The sequence below is a fragment of the Mesocricetus auratus genome, unplaced genomic scaffold (assembly GCF_017639785.1).
Source record: "Mesocricetus auratus isolate SY011 unplaced genomic scaffold, BCM_Maur_2.0 Super-Scaffold_6730, whole genome shotgun sequence".
In the NCBI taxonomy this organism is placed as follows: Eukaryota; Metazoa; Chordata; class Mammalia; order Rodentia; family Cricetidae; genus Mesocricetus; species Mesocricetus auratus.
The window spans coordinates 88,786,249-88,809,445 of record NW_024429184.1 but is presented as its reverse complement, the minus strand read 5'-3'; the positions used below and the strand labels follow the sequence as shown (position 1 = coordinate 88,809,445).

At 45.4% G+C, this 23,197-nt stretch overlaps 1 protein-coding gene and 1 long non-coding RNA gene across 2 annotated transcripts in view; one reads left to right on the top strand and one right to left on the bottom strand.

Annotated features, from left to right (window-relative positions):
* Window positions 1-18,084, bottom strand: part of Ccbe1 (collagen and calcium binding EGF domains 1) — a 220,263-nt gene extending 202,179 nt beyond the window's left edge. The window contains exons 1-2 of the mRNA XM_040741684.1: window positions 16,853-18,084; window positions 16,366-16,446 (exon numbers count right to left, since the gene is read on the bottom strand). Of these exons, the coding sequence (XP_040597618.1) occupies window positions 16,366-16,446; window positions 16,853-16,986 (215 nt within the window). The 5' untranslated portion in view covers window positions 16,987-18,084. The remainder of the gene's footprint in view (window positions 1-16,365; window positions 16,447-16,852) is intronic.
* LOC121138834 lies at window positions 15,911-22,934 on the top strand. Its single transcript, XR_005875699.1, has 2 exons — window positions 15,911-16,878; window positions 18,991-22,934. It is a non-coding gene; the product is annotated as an uncharacterized LOC121138834 (long non-coding RNA).
* The last annotated feature ends 263 nt before the right edge of the window (window positions 22,935-23,197 follow it).

The following is a 23,197-nucleotide window of genomic DNA, read 5'->3' as shown; positions in this document are numbered from 1 at the left end:
TAATTGCTAATGTTAGTTTCTCTTTAAAATCTTAGGTAGGGCAGTGGTAGAGCACACCTTTAGTGCTAGCACTGGGGAGGTAGAGGCAGGCAGATCTCTGAATTCAAGGCCAGCTTCGACTACAGAGTAAGTTCCAGAGTAACAAGGGCTATGCAGAGAAACCCTGTCTCAAGAAAACAAACAAGCAAATCCTAGGGGTGAACATGAAGATTCATTATATTGTTGCTTAAGCGTATTTGAAATCCTTATGTTTAGAAGCTACACTTCATGTGAGAATACACCATGTGGTGGTTTTGGCTTTGAGGAACTTCTATGTGCACTGGAATCTTACACTTAACCTCATGCCTTCATACACATGTGCATGCATGCCTTCACACATGAGCACACACCAATACTGACCTACAAATACATGCAGTGAAATCAGGTACAAATAAAAAAGCTGCATTTTGAGAGAGAAAATATGGCCATCTTTTCTCTGCTGTCACAGTGGTTCTCATGAGCATGATTCATTTAAGGAGCACACTGAAAGCAAAGGCTGCTGGGGATTCACTGTCATCTATCTTGCAACCCCAAGCAGTGAAAATGCTTCCTGGAGAGGAGGCTGCTGACTGACTGAGAAACTTGACTAAGGTACGGAGTGCTTGGAGGGCGCTGTTTTCAAAAAAGAAAAGAAAACCTGATGTCTATATGGGTAAGTCAAGGATAGTCCTGTTCCATGTTTGCAGTCTGGCTGGGAGAAAGGAAGTTCTCCTTTTTAAAACCCATGCAACAAAATGATGCCACTGTCTTGTTTCACTGCTTCCCTTGAGGGCTCCAAAACCATGGGCTGTGATGCAGAGCTGTGACAGAAGCCCTCCAAGCACATGCAGCTTCCCACCTCAGTAGCTTTCAGCTTTGCCAGATAAATCTGACTTTCTCCTTTAAGAAGCTGATGCCGACAGCAGGGTATCCGGGAGGAGTCTCAGTGACGGTCCAGAGATGATGGTGTGCTGGAGGCCTTGAACCAGACCAATGACTTCATTGCAATGAACATGTTGTGGGTGGGGCTGATTGGACAAAGGAGTATACTATGTGACATACCACAGCACGCAAAGCCACTAGGATGAAGAGGTGTCAGAGGTGGCTGTGTGTGTGTGGCTGTGTGGCTGTGTGTGTGTGTGTGTGTGTGTGTGTGTGTGTGTGTGTGTGTGTGTGTGTGTGTGTGTGTGTACGCATGTGTTTTGTTTTATTTTTAATTGATTTGGGAGGCCCTGCACCTCGCCTGGGAAAGCAGCGGAGCCGGCCTTGGTGGTGTGAGTGTAGGTAGCTGGACCAGGGGCATGAAGGCAGGAGAAATGGCCCCACCCCTTGCTGCCTGCTTCACTGGGTGATTTAGCTGGGGCAGTGCTGGAGAGCTCACCCAGGTGGTGACAACGAGGGGGAGCTGGCAGGCTGACCAACCCAGCTACCACCCAGGCCCAGGAGGAGAGCTATGAGTTAGTCCACCCCAACATCCACCTCATCTATGAACTGCTGGAGTATGTGGAGGAGCCGGATCTGCAGATCCAAAGCTACAGGATCTCCACGACACGAGGCAACAATAGGATGTCCAAGAGGAGTTCCAGTGAGGGCCTGGTATCAACAGTGTAGCAGAAGCCAGAGGCCTTGAGACAGACCAGTGACTCAGTGCAATGAACACTTACAAGTGAAGATGTATGGACTGAAGGGTGTACTGTGTGACTCACTGGGCCACGCTACAGCTTCCACGATGAGATTTTATTTGTTTTAGTTTTGGGGTTTTCTTGTAAATTTTGTGGGGATTTTTAGGGGTGGGTGGGGGAGGTTTCAGGGGCAGAGGGTGGAAGTGAGGGTGAAGGAGATGAGTGGGATCAGGGTGCATGATGTGAAACCCACAAGGAACCAATAAAAAAGACGACGATGAAGAAGGGGGAATGAGAAGGGAATGGGAAGGGGGGAGAAAAGAGAAGGAAAGGGGAAGGAGAATGGGAAGGGAAGGGACAAAGAAACAAAGGAAGAGAAAGGTGAGTAATGGGGAGCCCAGCATCCACACACAGGGAAGGAGCTGAGCCTGTGTTCAGGAAGCAGCAGCCTGCAGGAGGCATGGGCCTGGCAGCAAATGGAGCCTGCTGGCAAATGCAAACACCGGGGGAGCTAAATGGCTGCTTCGTTTTGTTTTTGCTCTTGCTTTTGTTTTTCTCGACACAGCCTATTAGGGCAAGGAACTCTCAAAAGCATCCTAGAGCGTCCCAGATGGCATCTTGTTTTAAAGCTGATGAGAGATAACTGTGTCTGAGCCTCTTTCAATATCTTCACAGCCAAAAGGCTCATCCTGGTGTCTAGCTAATCCCTGGTGCTGTAAAGTCAGCCTGCTTCTGTTCACCCTGCTCTCTGAGGAGTAAGTGATCAGTCACACTGCCAGCCCTAGAAAGAACTCTAACGTTACACACACACACACACACACACACACACACACACACACACACACACACTAAGGTTCAGAGAGAGAGCCTAAGGGTTTCAGAGGACCCACAAAGTCACAAACTCCAGTAGCGAAAGGGAGGAACATACGGGGTGTGCCTCACAAGAGCTCAGCAGGCTGTGATCTGGGTATGCAGGTCATATCATGACTCATCTTGATAAGGTTGGCATCCCTGCTCTAAGAGTCAAAATCCATAGATGCTCAAGTTCCTTGCCAAGAAGTGACATGGTATTTGCATTTGAGGATAAGGCCATCTTCTTGTACACATGGAGAATATTGTAAGTGATCTAGATAACTTATGTTACTTAGTACAGTGAAAATGCTAGATAAATGGCTGTTACAAGGAACAAAACTACATTTTCTGTGCAGGTACACATTCTTTTCTGAATTATCTTTGGCCCATGGTAATGCCAAACCTTTAGCTGTGACATTCTAACTATACGTGAAGCTGGCACTTACGTTTAAAACCTAAACTTGTATGAAATTCCCAAGGAATAAAAATATATTTTAAAATAGTAATTTTTAAACTAATCATTCTGAGGCATCAAAGATGGTACACTCAATATTTGCTGATTTCTTTACAGTGAGCTCTCCACTAAACAGACGAATCACCATGCCATTCTGTTACCAAAAGAGTGCCATGCTACAAAAACTTAGTGTCACTGCATACAGTAAGTAACCCCTCTTTATTGTTAAACTAAAAGAAAATCCTGCAGAACAAAACCACTCATAAGTAGTAACTAAGTACACCTGACCACATCCGAGTAGAAAAGGTCAGGGAAAATACACCAGATCCCTTGACAGCTCTTCACCAGGTGGTTTGAGACTGCAGATGAGTCTGTGCTAAGCTGTGTGCCATGGCATGAAAAATGTGCAATGAACAGACATGTCATCCTTAAAGGAGTAAATGTAGTTCTAAGACAGGGAAGTGTGAAGAGCATGAGACGGGAGAAGAGATAAAGAACTCACAAGCCATGGAAGCAGAAGGGAAGCTGTCAACATCCTGGAAGAGAGGCAGAGATGGAGGGACTCGGGATAGTAGCCATCACAACACCAAACAGTGCACCAAGAAACACTGATGTGCAAATATCTCTGTGATATATTGAGTCTGAGTCCTTCGGTTCAATACCCAGGAATGGTGTGGCTGGGTCATAGCACAGAGCTTTAGTCATCTGAGAAACCACCACACTGATTGCCACCAACAGAACTCACGGTCCGTTTTTGTCTGCACCAGCACTTGTTACTGCTTATTTTCTTAATGAATGAGTTAGTCATCCTATAAAGGCTGGACAACAAGAAACTGCTTTTTGTTTATTAAACAGGCAATAGCTCAGTGTGTTGATACATGTCTGTAGTTCCAGGAGACTGAGATGTGAGCATTGTTTGGGCTCTAGGGTTTAACACCATCCTGAGCAACATAGTGAGACTGTGTCTTCTGGGGGAGAGGTGAAGGAAGGAGTCACTGAGAAGCAGGGACAAGAGATATAGCTTGAATAAACAGGTAAATGAAAAATACTGAAGACTTCACACTAGAAGCACACCAACTGAGGCTCAAATTTTCACCTCAGCCCTGCAATAGCCATAATACAGAAACAGCTACTGGTCCCCTGCCACAGGATAACAGAATGGCAGCAGAACCTCCAGAGCCCCTGCCCCAGGCCAGGTACCCTTTTCCATGGACCTCACTTGTAAGCTCTACCAACTATAATCTACACCTCTCCCAAGAGTTGCAAATGTGCTTCCCTAAAGTTGAGGGCCTATGGGAAAGGACTCCGGAAGCTGGGAGTTTTTAACAAGGATACCCAGTAGACTGGCATTGTGGTGGCTATTCTAAGTGATCAACCTGACTACATCTAGAGTTAACTAAAAGCCAAGTGGCTAGGCACACCTGTGAAGGATTTTTCTTTAACTGAATTATTTCAAGTGAAAAGATATACCCCAAATCTGGGTCTTTCAAGATAGGAAGATCTATCTTAAATCAAGGCCATACCTTCTGCTGGAAGCCTGTATAAGGGACATGAAAGAAGGACATGCTTTCTCTTTGCCTGCTTGCCCTAGTTCTGGCTAATAAGTTAATTCCCTTACTGCAATTAGAGCATATCTTTTCAGGGTTCCAAAGTATACTGAAGACCAGCTGAGATACCCTGCCCTATGGACAATTACTGGATTCTTGGACTTTCTGCTTGTAGATAGACATTGTTGGACAGCCTTAAGAAACTCTAATAAATCTCAGATATATAGATAGATAGATAGAAGATAGATTCACTCATTCATTCTACCAGTTCTGTTCCTCTAGAGAACCCTCACTAATACAGCTGCCATTGTTAACGTAAATGTTTCTGGCCTAGCTCCACAGCCACCTGCCCCAGATGAACACACAGATGTTATATTAATTATGAAACTGTTGGCTGGCAACTAGGGTTTCTTATTGGCCAGCTCTGTCTTAATTATCAACCCATTTCTATTAATCCATGTATTTCCACATGGTCTTGGCTTACTAGGGAATGCCAGACCTGCAACTCCTTTGCCTGCTACATGATCACTGCTCAGTGTCTCCACAGAAAAGAGAGCAATTTCCTGTTTGTCCCTGCTTATATCCTGCTTCTTCCTAGCTACGTCACTTCTTGTCTGGCCAATCAGTCAATCAGTGTTTTATTCATTGACCAATAAGAGAAACATAAATACAGAAGAACATTCCCATCACATTCACTTAGGTTCCTTCCTGCCTTTGCTTTATGCATTGGTTCCAATAATGTACTGTATATAATACCAAACTCTGAAACTGTATCAAAACTCAGAGGTCACTCCCTTAGGAGCCAGTCCACAGTTCTCCAGCCTTAAATTCAAAGAAATCCCTCGTGAAGACTCTCAGATGCCTCTATCACAAGGTACAACTACATTTATTTCTTGAATTGTAATTATTTTTATTTCTATGGCTTTGTTAGGAATAATCACTGGTAGAACACTCAGAAAAGACCATGCAATTGTACATACCTAGCCACTTGCTGTGTAGCTGTGGATTTGGGCACTGTCTTTGAGACCAAGAGTAAATAGAGCTTGCATTTGAAATACCCAAAGTGAAAAATGTATTGCTTCATGTTGCAGGATGTTAAAGCCCATAGCCAGTCCTGTGTTCACTGGGGTTGAGGGACTTGAGTTCTGCTGTGAGAAGTGAGGACTTCAGAGTAGAATGGCTACAGATGAGTGGGAGGAGAATCTCAGTGGCATGGACTTTGTGGAAGAAAGCAATTGTGTTTTATTCTCACAAGGAAAGAATAACACAGCTTGACACTATAATACTCTGAGCTGTGTTTACATCTTGAGAAAGATCATGCAGCTCAGCAACAAAGCAAAATTTTTTTAATGCACCACAGGTCACCAAGTAGCTGCAGACACCAAGCCAAAAACCACAAAACAAAATGGAAAGGGGTGGAATCTGAAGCATGGAATTTGGATCTGATCAGCTTAAACTCATATCTCACAGGGAATGCTCTCCAGTTGATCCATCTCAACCCAATGCACAGCCCAAAATGCCCTCAAACCTTCCAGCAAATGGTAGAAAGTGGATACAAGGGGTGCCAGAGCAGACCCAATGGTGAGGGTGAGAGACTCCAGCATAGTGATACTAACACGTGTTTCAGCCTAAGTTTCCACCAAGGGCTCTGGATCTTGCAGTCATTGCTAAAATTATGAAAGGGACTTGGACATCTTGTCCACAAAAATGAGAAATAGACCCTTTCCCAAGCTTCTACTGAGATAGGTTTGCCATTCCTTTATGCTTGAAGCTCCATGGTGGTCAATCTGTGGTATGCACTGGATTGTTCCTGGTACCCACCTCCAGAGTTTATGCAAGAAAGTATAATGAATGCTGGGATCCTTGCTCATCTCCTTGAGTCTTTCCAATGTGCAGTCAGAACCATTCATGTGTTGCTAGTAGAAGTTGGCAGCCAAGGGAGAAATGGGGCTACAATGATGCAGTGAGGCTTAGCATCTTAAAGCCTCACTGGGGACACCAGGGCACTTTGCCCAAATCTGAATTACGACTCAGTGGGTGATATCAGGACTCCAGTGTCTGCATCTTTAGGAATGATATCTTGTTGGAACTTGATAGAATAGATTGTACTCTCCAACATCTGGCACCATCCTGGAGAGGGTCCACAGAAACAAAAGTTACAAACACCACGATTTACACCATTTGGGGTCAAAATCCAATCCTTTCTCTTCAGTGATATTGCTGAAAGTGAATTTATTGTATGGATAACCTGAAGCCACCATGTTGGACAGTAATACCCATGAAAATCAAAGAGTATATGATGATACACCCTTTTTGTTAAAGGGCACTGAAGAGGTATGGAATTTTGTTGTTTAGTTTTGCTGGCAGAGTTCTGGTGTACATTTTAGACAGTAACTTAAAGCTCTCTAATTGGACTTAAGACCCAATTAACAAGAGAGAAGTTGTTCCTGGTACAGGGAACCTAGCTAACAATTCAAGGCTAGTGAAATTATGGTTACTGAAGGAGAATCTACAACCTCTAATTTACTAAACCAGCATAATCCCTAATAATAATCTATAAACATTTTTTCTTTATGCCCACAGACCAACATACTTTTCAACCCTTCATCAAGGAAACTTCTCATTGCCACAGACAGAGACCACTAAAGAAAACCACACAGTACCAATGGATATATCTACAAAACATTCCCACACCTAAGGCTGGGGGGGGTCATTGCAGGAAATGGAGCAGAGAAGATTGTAAGAAACAAAGGATCAGAAAGTTTGCTGTGAGACTGTGTCTCCTAGTAACATCAGAAACTACATCTATAGGACTGTCAATATACATCCCAATATGACTGCCCAAACATGAGCTGAATGGGGATGACACCAATGAGCATGACAAACTGAACTGGGAAAAGCCCAACCTCAACCCTACAGAAAGGACTATAGGCAACTCTACACAAAGGACTATAGAGCAGAGAGGTGGTCTACCTCAGAGAAAAGTAGTATTAACTGTCCAGTGATAAATGGTCAGCTCTGAAAACATACACACAAGTAGCATTATATGGACTAAGCAAGTTACATTAAGGAGTAGTATGTGTGTGTGTGTGTGTGTGTGTGTGTGTGTGTGTGATAACAATTAGTGGAAAGGGGCCATGAATGTGAAGAAGAGTTGGGAGAGGTATATGGGAGCATTCGAAGGGAGGAAAGGGAAGACAGAAATGTAATTATATTATAATCTCAAAAATAAAAAAATTAAACACACAAAAAAAATTGGTATTCTTAAATTACCAACAGTACAAAAACAAGCCATGAGCTAGTTGCCAATCTCGGGTGTATCCCAAACCCCTCATCTAGGTTCTACATGCAAAGAAAGCTCCAACTGTCACCCCACACACACACCAGCATCCCCTGGCTCAGTCACAAAGGCTTACAGGTTGAGTTCCCTGCTATTCCCAGAGAACTAAGGATAGATGCTTCCTTCCAGATGTTTCAGAGAAGAGAACAGGTGTGAATGAATGCACAGATTAAGAATGTGTGTGTTCCGCCTTTAATCTCAGCACTTGGGAGGCAGAGGAAGATGGATCTCTGTGAGTTCGAGGCCAGCCTGGTCTACAGAGCGAGTTCCAGGACAGCCTCCAAAGTCACAGAGAAGCTGTCTCGAAAAAACTAAATAAGTAAATGATGTGTGCGTTCAAAAGAGGGCCTAGGCTCTCCCCAAAATGATGTGACAGACTTTGATGATCCTCGTGAAAGGCCTTACTATCCTTGGGGAGTAGGTGGGAGATAGGTTTGGGGGGCTGGTGGGGGCATGGAAGGATGGGAGGGCGAGGGAATGGGGGGAATGAGATACAATAAGATTGTTTCTAAAATAAAAAATGAATAAAAGAAAAAAAGAAGAATGTGTGTGTTCCTGGTTCCTGAACTCAAATGGGTACAGTAAAATGACCTATTAGGCCCAAACTTCTGACACTGTGAAATGACATCATCTACAAAGTTTATGCTGGAGACCTGTACAATGTAGTTTAGAAAAAAAGAGGAAGGGAGAACAAAAACAAAAACCTTTTGTTTTGAGCAAATTCATCATGGTGTTGAGCCAAATTCAAGCTGTCTCTGTGTGAATGTGGAGCAGGCCGACCCACCTGAGTCTGGTTTAGGTTTCACCAAAACAAAGTAACAATGTGCTGATTTGCCCCTAGCTGGATAATTCAGATAATTCCATCTCCCTGTCAGTCACATGCCCCAGAATTAGCTTTTCCATTTTTGTAATTTTTAGATATAAAAAAAGAAAGTTGTAGTGTATGCTAACTTCTAGCAGGACAGAGGGAACAAAACAGAACCAAGTTTGATCATCACCATTCATGGATTTTCATGTCTCTGCTTGGAGCTGCAAGAGTTGTTTTATTTGTCTTTTTTTTTTCTGAAAGTATACATCTTGGCTACAAGAAACTTTAAGATATTAGTCCTGGAAATATGACATTACTCAGATGTGTACCAAAAAAATATTAAAATGTCTTTCCTGAAGATAAATGAGAATCCATAAATCTCAGCAGAACAGAAGTTTGCCTGCTCCCTTCGAATGTATTTTACATGGGAAGAATGAAGCTTGGCACACTGTAAGCACCCCACAGACATGTGTTGACTAAATGAAAAGTGCTAAGACTTTAAAATTAGCAGACAGATTCATGGGAAAGGGGGCTAACTTGGCAGAAGAGGACTTGCAGATGTTGTAGCTGTTCCCTTTTTCATCCCCCAAAATAAAAGCAAGAAAGTGGAACAGAATGAGAGCTTTGTTCTCAGCCCCACAACACAGCCCTAACAATGCAGCAGTCCCTCTCATTCAGAAGGGCATCCTGGTCCAGCTGAGCAGGAAGCAGGAGATCTAGGAAAGTCGAAAAACATGGATGGGGAAAACAGAAATGAAAACCTTTCTCCTGAGAAAACACAGCAGCGAGAATAGAGAGTGTGCGCCGCCCCGACTTCATTTAGAAAAGATGAAGCGATGGGAGCTACAGGAAGCCAGGGAGCAACCTTTTCAGTGACAATCAGTAGCAAGCAGATTGGATCTCGGAGGACACAGCGGTGAAAGCATAGCCATGAGGCAGTTCAACCGTGAGCCCAGAGGGTGTGAAAAGTGATACAGAATCTCACTTTGGCCGCCATTCTCACCTCGCCCTTGCCTCCCCTCCCCTCCCCTGCCACCTCTTCCTGTGAGAAGAAAAGGGGCTCTCGGAACCGCCTCCCTTCCCTTCAAACCATTGTCTGCATCAAAGTATGGGCAGGAGCCCATGTGTCATTTTCAGGTGTAATCTGGCAGAGCAAATGGGAGAAGCAGACTGTAACCACCAGAATCCAACACACCTAACACACAGGCAAGGACGGGGAAGCCGGTCTGGCTGGGAAGCAGTGGCGACAATGGTATCACTTAAAAGGGGCAACTAATCTCTTCCTACAGCAGCCTTCCTATTAGGTCTGGCGCAGCACACCTGTAATCCAGACCTTGGGAGGCAGAGGTATGAAGATGGAGAGTTCAATGCCAGCCTGAGCTAAATAATAGAGCGGGACCTCCTTAAAAAGATTAAATAAAACAAAACACTTTCCCATTCCTCAGCTTTTAGAAATTAAAAAAAAATGATATTGTGTATACATGTAGGGAGTGCTCGTGTTACAACCCGCGTGTGGCTGTCAGGAGTTGGTTCCCTCATACCATTTGGGTCCCAATAAATGAACTCAGGTCATTAGGGTGCGCAGCAGTCGTATTTACCTACTGAGCCATCTCACCAGCCCCTTGTTCAGCTTTTAAAGGACACAGGACCCATACATGAGTAACAGAAATCCTAAAATGCTTCACACTTTAAGTTTCGTCTTTTCCTCTCCACACTAACAGACATTCACTTGGTCATTTAACAAACGTATATGGATTGGGCGCTCTCTTCCAGGTCTGGAGCTAGCCTGTGAGGTCATGGCCGTGAGTGAGAGAACAGATGACCCACAGCCTCGGGGTGTGGACAGTCTGGAGCTAGACTGTCTTCCCTGGATGTGATTCAGACCCCGATCTGCTCTCTCTCTCTCCATTTTGCTCCTTACTGTTTCCCACTTCCTTCCTCTGACAGCTCACAGACAGCTGTGGAAGCATTCTTCCTGAAAGGGGGACTGTCTCCCGAATGCGGCACAGTCATTCAAAGAGGCCGACCTGCTTCCCACTCCTCCAGCTATGCAGGCATAGGACGGAGGCAGCAGAGGGGAGAAACAGAAAAAGGGAAAAAACAAAACCAGACTGAGGATCTCAAGTCTTATTTCTGCAATGACCACCTTCCATGACTCTGGGGGGTATAAAAAAAGCAGCAAATTTCTCTGGTCCTCCTAAATGCTAAATGGAATCAGCATCCAATTCAAGCTGACTGCGATGTCCACCACGCTGTAGTGATAGGCAGAGAATCTCCCGTGTCAGCAAGGAGGCCTCAACATGTAAAGATGCTCGGTGTCATCCCACACCACTAGATTTCTGGGTTACCCTACACTTGGAGAAGCATCTAGAAACATGGCATGCAGACCAGCAGAGAAAACATCGCTGGTGTGTCTCGCCTAGGTTTATGTTCAAAAATCTCTACTGGGCTCTCCCAGAAGCCGTAGTTTCCAAATAAAATTCCACTGCCAAATGTGGAAGACTTCCCCTAGAGTTGTTGGTCAAGGGTATCCTGGGGACACCCCAGAACAATACAGCTCTTATCATTGCTCTTAGTTCTCCTCTAGAACTTGATAATAAGGCCCAGTTAATGGAGGCATCAAACATTTTTGTCACAGGAAATCAAGAATTAATAAAAATATTATATATTTGAAGCTGGGTGGTGATGATGCATGGCTTTAATTCCAGCACTCTGAAGGCAGAGGCAAGCGAATCTCTGAGTTCAAGGTCACCCTGGTCTACACAGAAAAACCCTGTCTTGAAAAAAAATTATTATATATTTTTAAAATCTCAATTATAAAATTCACAGAAGTCAGTGAGTATCCACTGTGCAACTTTTGCAAGCCACCCCCAGGCCACACTCGAGGTTCAGGGGTGATGGGAAGTGATGCTGACTCAGCATTTCCCTGGCAGCATCTTGAACTTCTCAAAGCACATCACACATGCTAACTCATTTGCAATGCTCACAGCCAAGTCCAAACATTGTTAATGTGATCCTTAGATTCCTCCAAAGCAGAAAACGAAAGCCTGGATCTTAAGAAGTCAGTTCAAGGTCAAAAAAATGAAGAAATAGCGCTGAGATTCAGAGAGGAGCAAAGCATTTGTGACCATGTTTTCTGACATTGCTAAAGCCCTCAATGGGAAATCGGCAACCTGCCAGGACAGTGCTCCCCTCAGAAGCATCCTCAGCCAAAAGCCCATGGTCGTCAATCCCTCGTTGTTAGCCTAATTAAGTGGCCCTCTTGCTCTACAAGTCCTAAGTAAACACATCTGCAGAAATATCGCATGATCCTCCACATTCCCACAGGGTTTGGTGGCATAGTTGCACTATCTTGAAGGAAATTGGAAGTTCCTGCATCCCATGTCATTTTTCCCATGGGAACATGAGCCACCCACCTTGAGCTAAAGCACTCCCCAGTGAGAAGGCAATGACAGGGTGGGAATGTGGGGAGAGAGGCATCTGTATCACTTCTCCTCTGTTTGGAGACTCAGGGACTAAGACCAAAACCACAGGTGGTTTTCTCAACTGTGCTCACTAATATGGTCTATGGTGAAGAGCCACCTTGAACAAGGTCAAGTCTGCACTTGCCCAAGACCTCATTCCTAGCTGCTATCTCGTCCCCATCATTAGTACTGTGTGAACCTCCCATCATAGCCACTGTGTATTGGCTCCCCTTACAAAGGCTTTTGTCCAAAATCAAGCCCTTAGACTATCTGTATTTTATTCTTTTATGTGCCAATATCCTCTAGAAGGGCTCTAAGTTTTTAATAGATATGTAAATCTTTTGACCAAAGAATCAAAAGAGTTCATCTTTGTTAGGCATAGCCTCACCCAATAAAAGCTGGATTATTTATCTACATATATAATTTTAACACTCCTTTTTACTGGTATAAAACACGATAAAAGGAAGATAAACAAAACTTCTAACTACATGGTTGGAAAAGGGAAAATCAACTTGGGGTGGGGGTGGGGGCTCAGAGAGGGTGATAATGACAGTTCCAGAAGGGTAATGCCATAATGGCTTTCTGTGCCTGTTTTATATGCTTGCCCTGGCTGTCATGAATCCCTGCTTCAGATAAATCATACCCAGCCTTTGCTATCTTAAATACTGGTAAGAGAAAGCCCTGTGCTGATTATAACGCTGGGCAAATGTTAGTTTTAGACTCATTAAGCTGTCACTGGCACTCATGCAAACAGCGTTTAAACTTTGGGTACTTGGCAGTATGCATGCATGTTGGCAGCAGAAATTCTAGAGACATGGACCCTAGATTGAGATAAGGAAAGAAAGCTATACATGCATGAGCCCATTCTGTATATATTATGAACATTTAAATTCAAATGTTTGAAACAGACCTCAAAGGCAGTGACTCCAAAGGATGACCAAGGTCTCTGTGGGTCTCAGCATTCTCCTGAACTGTCTGAAACATCCAGCCATCTGAGTTTTGTCTTCCTTTTACTACCCCTGGATCTAGAACATTCACCAGACCAGCAGGTTTTTCTGAGATAATGAAAGAGGGCTTAGAGGTCAGACAAACCCGAGTTCAAATTATGGTGATTGTGTGTATGAGAGTTTGGGTGTGGCACCTTCAATCCTTCTGATTATTTTGTTCCCACTCTACAAAACTGAGATAATAGAAATGTTCCAGGTGGCTCTATGCATCAGAGACAATGTAAACAAAGTTCACAGAATAGTGCCAACTCAAGTAAGTCTTCATACTATTGTTATTTAATATCTGGCATCAAGTGCTGAAAACCAGACAAGAGCTGCTTAGGTGAAGTCATAAAACACGCAGGTGTCCAGGGCAAAAAAAAAAAAAAAAAACGATTCTAACCCATCTCCTCTCTAAATTTCGCAGGGACAAAGCAGGGTTACCTCACCCTTCTGTTCCTTTTACATATAATCAGATCTACTTCCCACGTCAACAATGACCTTTTGAAAAAAAAAATCCCTTCAGCAAGTCCTCAGACCTTTCATATGCTAAAAATTGTTCCCTAGACATCTGGGAGATAGTGACTCTGAAGGTGCCAAGGTGCTGGTAGCTTGAGAGAAACCCCAGGGAGTGTGCTTCTCCCAATGGGTGGTGTGGCGATGACTCTCCTTTTAGGATGATGTGCTAAAAGCTGCTTGCTCAACCACAGAGGCCTCCCTGCCTCTGAGGATCTAGCAAAAGGGTTTACACCATGTCTGGGGTCTGAAGACCCTGGTTTTCATGTGATGTTCCTCAGACTTAACACACATCTCATTATTAAGACACAGTTGAGGGGATCTCGGGAAGGTCTGTAGTCTACCCAATGCCCAGGCAGTGTCATAATAGTTGGTGAGCAATACTTGAAAGAGAAAGGAACTTCAGGGCCACACCAGGGTCTCACAGCATTCTGTCATTCTTGAACTTCAAGAACCAATTAGACAATTATCAACTAACTTTAAGTACAAAACTATCTGGCTACAGTGGCAGGCTGGAAAAGGAGGATAGTATGAATTTGAAGCCAGAGGCTAGCCTGAGCTACAGACTGAGAGACCCTGTCTCAAATACCGAAACAAATTAGTATGAGGCTAACAGAGTATGTCCAGAACTCTCGACTTCCATAAAGAAATTAGCAAATTAATAAACTGTTCTAGCCAGGCATAGTACTGGGGGGGCCACGGGGGGGGGGAGGGTGTCACATCTCAACCCCAATTTGAGTTCGAGACTAGACTGGACTTTATGAATGAGTCCCTGTCTTAAGAAACTAAAACAACAACAATGCTATTAACGTACTTGGAGACTGATGTTACTTTCTCAAGCTAAAACAGCCCTTCCCATAATACAGATTAAAAATCTTTACTTTTTCTTGATAGAGCTGTAGGTCCAGCAGGCTGCTGCACTGGGTAACTGGTTAGTGAGAACACATGTGCCAAGACACACTGTTAATGCCTCTGGATGAGACAGGGTAAGCGAAACACCACACTACTTTAAGAAATCTGGAAAAGTTGGCAAAAAAGAGCATAACAAATAGAATAATCAGGCACTGGTGGTTTCTGAGAGCCTGACATGCGTTCTGTAACTGTCACTGATTTATGTGACGTCTGACCTTTAAGGGACTGAACAAACGAGCAAACCATTTCAGGAACACGGCCCATGTTAAATTAGAAGCTTTATACAGCAGTGATAGGAAAACAACATGTCCTAGGAAATATTGTGGTCACGTGGATGAAACACAGGGCTGGAACCAGGCAAGTGACCCTGCAGGGAGTACTACCAAGTCATTTCACCAGCCAGATGACCTCGCTCACCTAGCCCACCTTCCAGAGTCTCTGCCTGCCAATTGAACATGTTCCTCACACCGAGGCTACAGTTTGGCTCTCCTAAGCTTTTCATGCAGGAGCAGGTAGCCCCTTCTGGAGGTCACATGGGTGAAACAGCTGACATCAGTCATCCTCATTGTCAGTAGATAATCCGAAAGCACAATACAACTGATGTATGTACTTCCATATAAGCCAACTGCCCATGGGAGCACTTAACACCCAAGCCTTGCATGTAGGACAGAAAGTTTCCTGCATAGAAAGTGTTGGGATAGCCGGGCGTTGGTGGCACGCACCTTTAATCCCAGCTCTCAGGAGGCAGAGGCAGGTGGATCTGTGAGTTCGAGGCCAGCCTGGTACACAGAGCGAGTTCCAGGACAGCCTCCAAAACAATACAGAGAGAAACCCTGTCTCGAAAAAAACAAACAAACAAAAAAAAAAGTGTTGGGATTAACTGGTTGGCCACAGGATAGGCAAGACAAACTCATCTTTGAGTTCATTTCTGGGATTTGTTTTATTTTGTACCATCCAAGATGCTCCTCAGGCTGGTATAAGCGTGTTAACCCAGTGCCTTGTATAACGTCTTTAAAAAAATCAGACAAACAATAAACATTTAGGGATATGTGCCCCCTCCCTCCCATGAGACGAGAATGGAAGTCAAGAATCCGATGATGCAAAAACCAAGTCACTTGTTACTTCCAAAAGGCTTCAAGCAGGGAACCTTGGTCCTCTCCTTTGGGGACTGGAACCACCTGCTCTTGTTCCCTGATTGCACAGGGAATCACCTGGGAAGCACTTTAAGACAACATGTGCATGCTTCATTTTAGCAAGAACCCACATGGCTGCCACCCCCCCGGGGGGGGGGAGAGCACAGAACATGTTTTCTTAAAGATCATGCTTTTCTTGAGTCCCGACAATCTTGACGTTTGTTTTCACTCAAGGCAACCATCCCATCTACCCACAATTCTCTCCGCCACTACTTTGCCCACAGAGACCATGACAGTGGTACACTCTGTCCCAACACAAGGTCAAAAGCAAGCCAAGTGTTTCCTTGTTGCCGGCTGTATTTTTCAAAACAAAACGCAAATGAGAAGGAAGCCATTCCTCTCCATTAAGTTTACACCCACAATCCAATCCTTTCTCATCAACTCGCAAACTTTTTCATTCCAGCCTCTATCACGCAAGATTTTCGCGGAACGGTACATGTTCTCTGCTCTTCCAGCACGCACTGGTAGCAAACTCAGTTGCTCGGCTTTGCTCGTGGCCCACGAACACAGTCGTTGGCACTGAGGAGCTCAGCACCCTATACCACCCCCACCCGGGCATAGACACAGCCCGGGCTCCACCAGCTCGACTCCAAAGCCCTGCTTCACAGCGGCGTCTGTCCCCCCCGCAGAGACTCCGCAGGGCCCGGCTTTACCTGAAGCACGTGGTGAGCTCGCCCGAAGACTTCAGACACGGGTATTTGGTCGTGGCGATCTTGTTTTCCGAACACACTTCTCTACGAGGGAAAAAGTTGGAGAGGAAACTCCGTTGAAGGTCAGAGGGAGAGTGGAGAGCTGTACGCGCTGCGCTCTGCCTCCAGACGCACCGGCTGCTACTGGTCCCCGGCGGACTCAGTGACAGAAAAGAGCCGGGAGAGCTTCCCAGAACCGGGCGACCCCGGTCCCAAGTGACTAGGAAAGCCAAAGAAGTCAACACCGGAGCGCGACGGGAAAGCTGGGCGGAGGGCATCCAGCGTCCCGGGGCTGTTCCGTAAGAGATGAAAGTCACCTGGGCCCGCTAAACGCCCTGCTGGTGGCCCAGGGAACAGGGACCTGTGGGTCCGCCACCTGGGACAATCTACACCCCGCCAACCAGCCCTGAGCGCACCCAGGGCGTCCTCCGCTAGGGCAGGTGGCCCTTACCTGTCGCGGTCCTCTGGCTCTTCTCGGTAGGTCCACGTGTGTCCCAGTGCCAGGAGTAGCAGCAGCGGCCCCAGGCTCCTGCCCAGCTGCCCCTTGGCTGCTCCTCCCCGGCACGGAGGAGGCGGCGGCACCATCGGGGAAGCTCGCGGCTTCTTCTCGGCGCCCGAGCTCTCTCCCTGCGCTGTGCGGAAAGGCTCCGCGACCGCGGCCGCCTTCCCTCTCACCAGCAGGGGGCGCCGGAGAGCTGGGGCGTTTGCACCACCTGCGGGCCGCACTCAAACTTGGGGCGAGATGGGGAGAATCAAGTTGTCACAGGGGTGCCTGCCTTGCGCGGCCACCGGGAAGATGCTGGAGTCCTGGCAGTCCCTTTTGGACGTTCAGGCTCGAGTCACAAACTGGCTGAACTTGGCTTCAGGCTGCGCCCTCCTCTCTTCCCTCTTCCTCCACTGGGAGAAACGCGCAGAGTCGAGGCAACCAGGCGCTCCTTTGCATTTTTTTGCTCCAAGGTCTTAGCCTGGTAGGAGGAGTTGTTGGCTGTCACCAGGGCAAGAGGAGGAGAAGAGCAGGGTTAATAGCTTCCTTCCTGTTGTCAGTTAACTTCCATAGCGAAGGGTCAAGCCAATGTTTGCCTTTCGCCGGTGAGGGCCTTCTTACGCGTTTTTCTTCTATCCTGGTTTTCTCTTAGAACATGAGAGAGTGGGCAGAGGCTACAGGGGGTCTCCTATATCGCCCCTTTTGGAGGAAATTCGGTCATTTCATTCGTCCACAGCCCGTGTTGTGATTTTCTTGGTAAATGCAGTTCAGGACAAGTGAAGGGGTCTTGACTAGGTTAGTTTTCTCAGCCAATTAAGGAACTAAAAGGCAGGAAGGATGTCTGGCGTAGGCAGCAACCTTTGTTAAAACTGAAGAAGCACTCAGGCACCCACAGAGGGGAGACTCCTCAGAATGGCTCCAAAACGGCAGGGCGGGGTGGGGAAGTGCGGGGTCCTGGTCTTCCTCATGATTTCCAATTGGCAAACTTAAAAGGGGGAGGGGTGGTCGACAGGCTTATGTCTTCACGCAAACTAAGAGATACCCAAGTCAGCCAAAACAGGGATCCCTACGCCTGGGGGCGGGGGGCTGTGTGAGGGGGTGGTCTTGACCCTAGGTGATGAAGATACAGGGAGTTTGCCATCTGGTTTTTACCTATGCCCGCCAAGATGTTTGTCTGCTTTCCTAACCTTTGCAGCACACAGCGTCAGAGCTTAAAAATACCTCGGGGGAAATCACTGAAGACACCTGGGTCCATATGTCTCCTTGATCAGAGAAATCACCTGGCACTGCATGGGAGACGAGCAAACCATCCACAGATGTCACCTGCTAGGTCTAGATGCCCTGTTCACCACAACCCCAGCAGATCTTATTAAAGAGAAAGTCGTAACAGAAATGTGAACCACAAGGTCCAGAACATTGTGACTCAAAAATAAGTCAGAAAGGCAAGAAGTCAAATACGGAATCACTAACATTCATTAGTTCTGGAGCTCAGGCCTGAGAAGGTAGCTCATTCACAAGCTACAGGCGTGCCCACTGGCTAGATACATAGAAATGAAGAGCATGAAGCACCCTGGAAAGTAAAATCCAGCTCCCTCACAGACACACGTGCATTTTCAGCTGGTCATTCGAGGAACACTCTCACATCCTAGGGAACTTGAGAGTGACTTCCTTGGGATTGCTACCTGGATTCAGACTCAGGTGATGGTTTGTAGGTGGGTGGTCCCAGCTAACATTCGTTTTCTTGTTTTTAGACTGGGGAGTGTCAGGAGTACATCTCCACAGGTATTAAGATGAAGTGAGGCATGTAAAACATCTCTTGAGAGTTCTCTAGGCATCATCTTGAGCACAAATTATTCATTGCACAGAGTTTTAGTTTGGGGGGTTTCTGCTTCCTAGATATATAGGAACCTATTTGCAGCAGTTTTCTGGGTTCTTCAGGCAAGACCTTGATAAGTGCATGAAGAGTGGACATTAACTGTGCCGTAGAGGTATTGGATACCGCCTTGGAAGGAAAATGGCCAAGCTGCAGATAAGGGCTTACAGTTTTATTTTCTTACCAGTGCCTCTGTTTTGATAACTTGGTTTGTTTTCTTTCTCATCTTTAGATTTCCACTGTTTCATCACGGATGCCATCCTATAAGCAGTAGACCATGATGCCATGTGTGTAGGCAAGTCGCTTTTCAAGGAAGCTAATGAATGATGAAAAGACAAAACCAGCCAGATATGACGGTGTATACCTGTAATCCCTGCACACGGGCAGATGGATGGAGAGACTGAGGGCAGCCTGGGCTATGTAGTAGTACCCCAGGATAGCCTGAGCTGCAGAATGAAATCCTGCCTCAAGTCTAGAAACCAAAACAATAGTAACAATAAGCAAAGACAAAGGTGAAAGCAGAACCATGTCAGTTGTGTGCGCTAAGCTGATGTTGGCCACCACCTCATTGGCCCCTCCACTAAGCATCTGTGGGGATAAGGGTCCTGAGAAGATGCCAGCCAAGCAAACAGTCCATATTGGCCTAGGGAAGAATGTCTTGGTGTGTGGCCAGAACACTTCTGCAAGAGAAGAGCTGTAGCTGAGACCTTTTAAAACCTCTTTTTTTTCTAACTGAAATTCATCCAGCTTGGTGCTGTGCTAAGCAGGAGGAATGCATGATGGCCATCTATGAATACCAGTTTATGACAAGTTGAACAGTCCAGCCAAAGTCAAGCCTGCCTTTGTGCAGGCTTCAGTCTGCATGGAAGTTTCCAGAACTGCGTTTGCAGGAACCTCGGGAGTTTAGGTTTTTCTCTCCTCACCCTGCACAACTCAGGACTGATCTGCCCTATCCCCTCATCTGCAAACAGCTGGCATGAGAGAACTTGTCCATAGTCTCTTACACAGGAGTGTCGCAGAGATTAATGATAGGGACCTCGCATACCTCGGAGGAGGCTGTGTGGTTGTTTCTTTCAGTGTACCATTTGGCAGGGTTTCCCATACAGACCTGTCAGCTTCCCTGAAACAAACCAGAGAGGGGAGAGTTATACAATTTACCATATCCTAGGGGCCTGGGCTGGGAGGGAGCTTGAGAGTACACTGTGTGCTGTAGGTCAGGGCCCAGGAGGGACAGGTATCTTAGCAGCAAGGCTGAGAGCTTCCTGGGAGCCAATGAGGTAACTGGCTGTAGAATAGAGGCCAGCACCCTAAAGAAAAAAGAAAAAAGGAAAAAGGAAAGCTAGGCAGAGATTACACTTTCAGAGGAAGCTTCGGTAGTCAGTTTTCAAGAATCCAACATCTTATGGAGACAAAACTAACATACAATTAGAAACGGGAAGTTGCTATTGAAGATACTTTCCTCCAGAGGACAGATCACCACTATTGGATAGATTTCTGTGCCCAGTCTATTCCTGCATACTCTAGATCAGCTCAGGCAAAGGAAAAACCAGGACTAAAACTGAAGCTGGATGGAGGTTACCTGGCAGACTATAACTGCAGAGGGCCCTGCACTATATTAGACCACAGGTCAGCTCTTGGACCCTCAGAAGTCACGTCAGGATGTTTACATGATCAGTTATAAGAGTCAAGGGAAGGAAAGGCTCATAAATTTGCTTTTTAAAGAAAATGACAGGGCTGGAGAGATGGCTCATGGGATAAAGGCACTTGCTATTCAATCCTGGAGACCTGAGTTTGTTCCCCCAGAATCCCTGTAAAGGCAGAAGGAAAGAACCACAAAATTGTCTACTGAGTTCCACCAATGAAGAGACAGAATAATAACAAATTTTAATTTATAAATAATGGAACGAACATGCACGCACACACACACACACACACACACACACACACACACACACACTGGTCTCCCTGAAGTGCAGTCAGAATGACCTAACTATAAGGTGAAGGCTTTTTCACAGAAACAAGACAGAATAAAAATAAGGTAAGTAAAGTTCACTGAGCAGTGTGATCAATTGGCCTAGGATGAGGTGTCCCTAGAATAAGCACATTTCCCTAAGAGCTATCTTTCAGTTTCGGTTTTGATTGACATGCAGCCAGGTCTGCTTAGAGAATTGGGGTTACACCCTAAAAGTGTAAAAGTGTTCTTGTCTACACACCATTGTGAGGGATTGCTTGAGGCAAGAACAGCTAGGACACATTTAATACTGAAGCCCTGGTCTGGGGTGTGGTCATTATCTCTGTCTAAGCCAGCCTTGGTTTTAACTTGCACAGGCTCTAAAGGTTTACTAAAGCTCTAGTGCTGGAATCTTCTCCAAAACTAGGAAGAAATACCAGCTTCCCCATCCATGATGGAACCAACTGCCGGCCAGTTTTGAAGTAACATGTTAAAAAGATGAATTAAGCCACTGGGAAAAAATTAATTTGTAGACACTTAAAAAAAAAAGAGAGAGAAACCAATTACACCTTGGTCTTCAGAATGAAAAGAACATAATTTGTGTGATTCAGGTGTCATGTTTGTTTTTATGTGTATCTATGGGTGCACACACACACACTCACACACACATGCATGTTCACACACATGCATATATACTCTAGTCAGTCTCATATCTAGGAGCCCAAAGCTTCTCCTGTAGGGCACATGAGCCAGTCAAAGATGGCGCTGAGGGAAAGTCAGATGGGCAAGTCCTGAGTTGTTTACAAAAAAGATGATTGTTTGCCTAGATAGAATCAGATGAGGTCACTACAGGAACAGCTCGTGTTCACTAGGTAAAGCATAGGGCCTATGATAGGCTGACCTTTGAAACCATTGGCTGGCTGTTTTCCTGCTCTGTGGTTTTTTCTTTTAAAAGATGCTTGCTGTGGAATAATGTGTTTCTGCTTGACTAGACTCCCTGCCGTGTCTGATTATCTCCAGGATCCTGGGAAACTGGGAAATGGGTGAGCAGTGAGTGCACTTACCTTTCCTCAGACCCAGCTCAGCCTTCCGTGGTTGGGCTAAGACCCTGCATCTCCCACAGGATGACCTCCTTGCAGAGATAGGAGTCAGCCTCTTCAGCTGTCAGATCTATAAGATTAGACCTAGGAGTTTGGGATGGAGAAGTGTGTTCTCACTACCCCAGTCTGTAACTCTTTTCTCCTGTAACGGTGGCTGCAGGATGCATAGCTAGGATGAGGGTGACCCTTTCTTTATCTTGCTGTCCCCCATAAGTATAAACAAGGAGGAGTAAGGAGCCAATAGCAGAGCCAGCCTGTAAACTCCCTGTTTTTTAGAAAACAGCATTAAGGTCACACCAGGCTCTGCCATGCCAATCCCAACAACTCTGCTTCATTCTTACAGATCTGATCCCCTTTACATTCTTTCACTCATGAAAGAAGTATTTAATACTTCCTGAGTCCTACGAGATTCTCAAAGCATCAAGTCAACTTGACACCTAACAGGAACACTGACCTAACCTTTTCTTATCTGAGGGGTTGAGGAAATAACCCCATTAGTAGAGTGCTTGCCTAGAATGCATGAAATCCCAGGTTTGATCCCTCACACTGCAAAAACCAACCACTGTTGCACCCACAGAAATCCCAGCATGTAGAAGGTACTGGCTGGAAGCTCAGGCTTTCAGGGTCATCCTTGGCTCTATGACAAGTTCAAGGCCAACCTGTTTCAAACCAAACAACACAAAACTTTTCTGATGTGAACAAATATATCCACTCCCATGTTTCTGAGGATTGAACCCAAGACCTTGTTCATGCTAGGCAAGTCTACTACCACTGACCTACATTACTAGCCCACCAAGACATCTTTTATAGTAGAATAAATATAGAGACTGGAGACATAGCTCAGCAGTTAAGAATGCTTGTTGTTCAATTGTGAGGACCAGGGTTTGAAATTCCAACACCCACACCAGGTGGTTCACAATCACCTGTAACTCCAGTTCGAAGAGATCTTATGTCCTCTTCTGGTCTCCAAAAGCATTCGCACACATGTGTAAGCACAAACTCACACAGAAACACATATACACACAAACAAAAATAAATCTATGTATTATATAACTATAAAAATCATACCAGAACAGTATGCATATTTGATACAAAATAAAAAAAAATATACTGTTTCCTTCTGTATATGGAGTTGACCTTGTTTCTCTTCATTTAAAAAAATTGCTTAGATAAATGGCATCATGGATGGATGGATGGACAAACCCTTGACATACAATTCAGATATGCATTCTACTCTGTGTGACCCTGATCACCTTGCTTAAGCCTCCTGAGACTCAATTTATCCATAATAGCACTGTCCAGATCATAGCATTGTTGAAAAGACTAAGTGAGGCTACATATTAAGCCTGTGGTGCCAGAGATCACAAATTAAACCTACTCTTATCTTG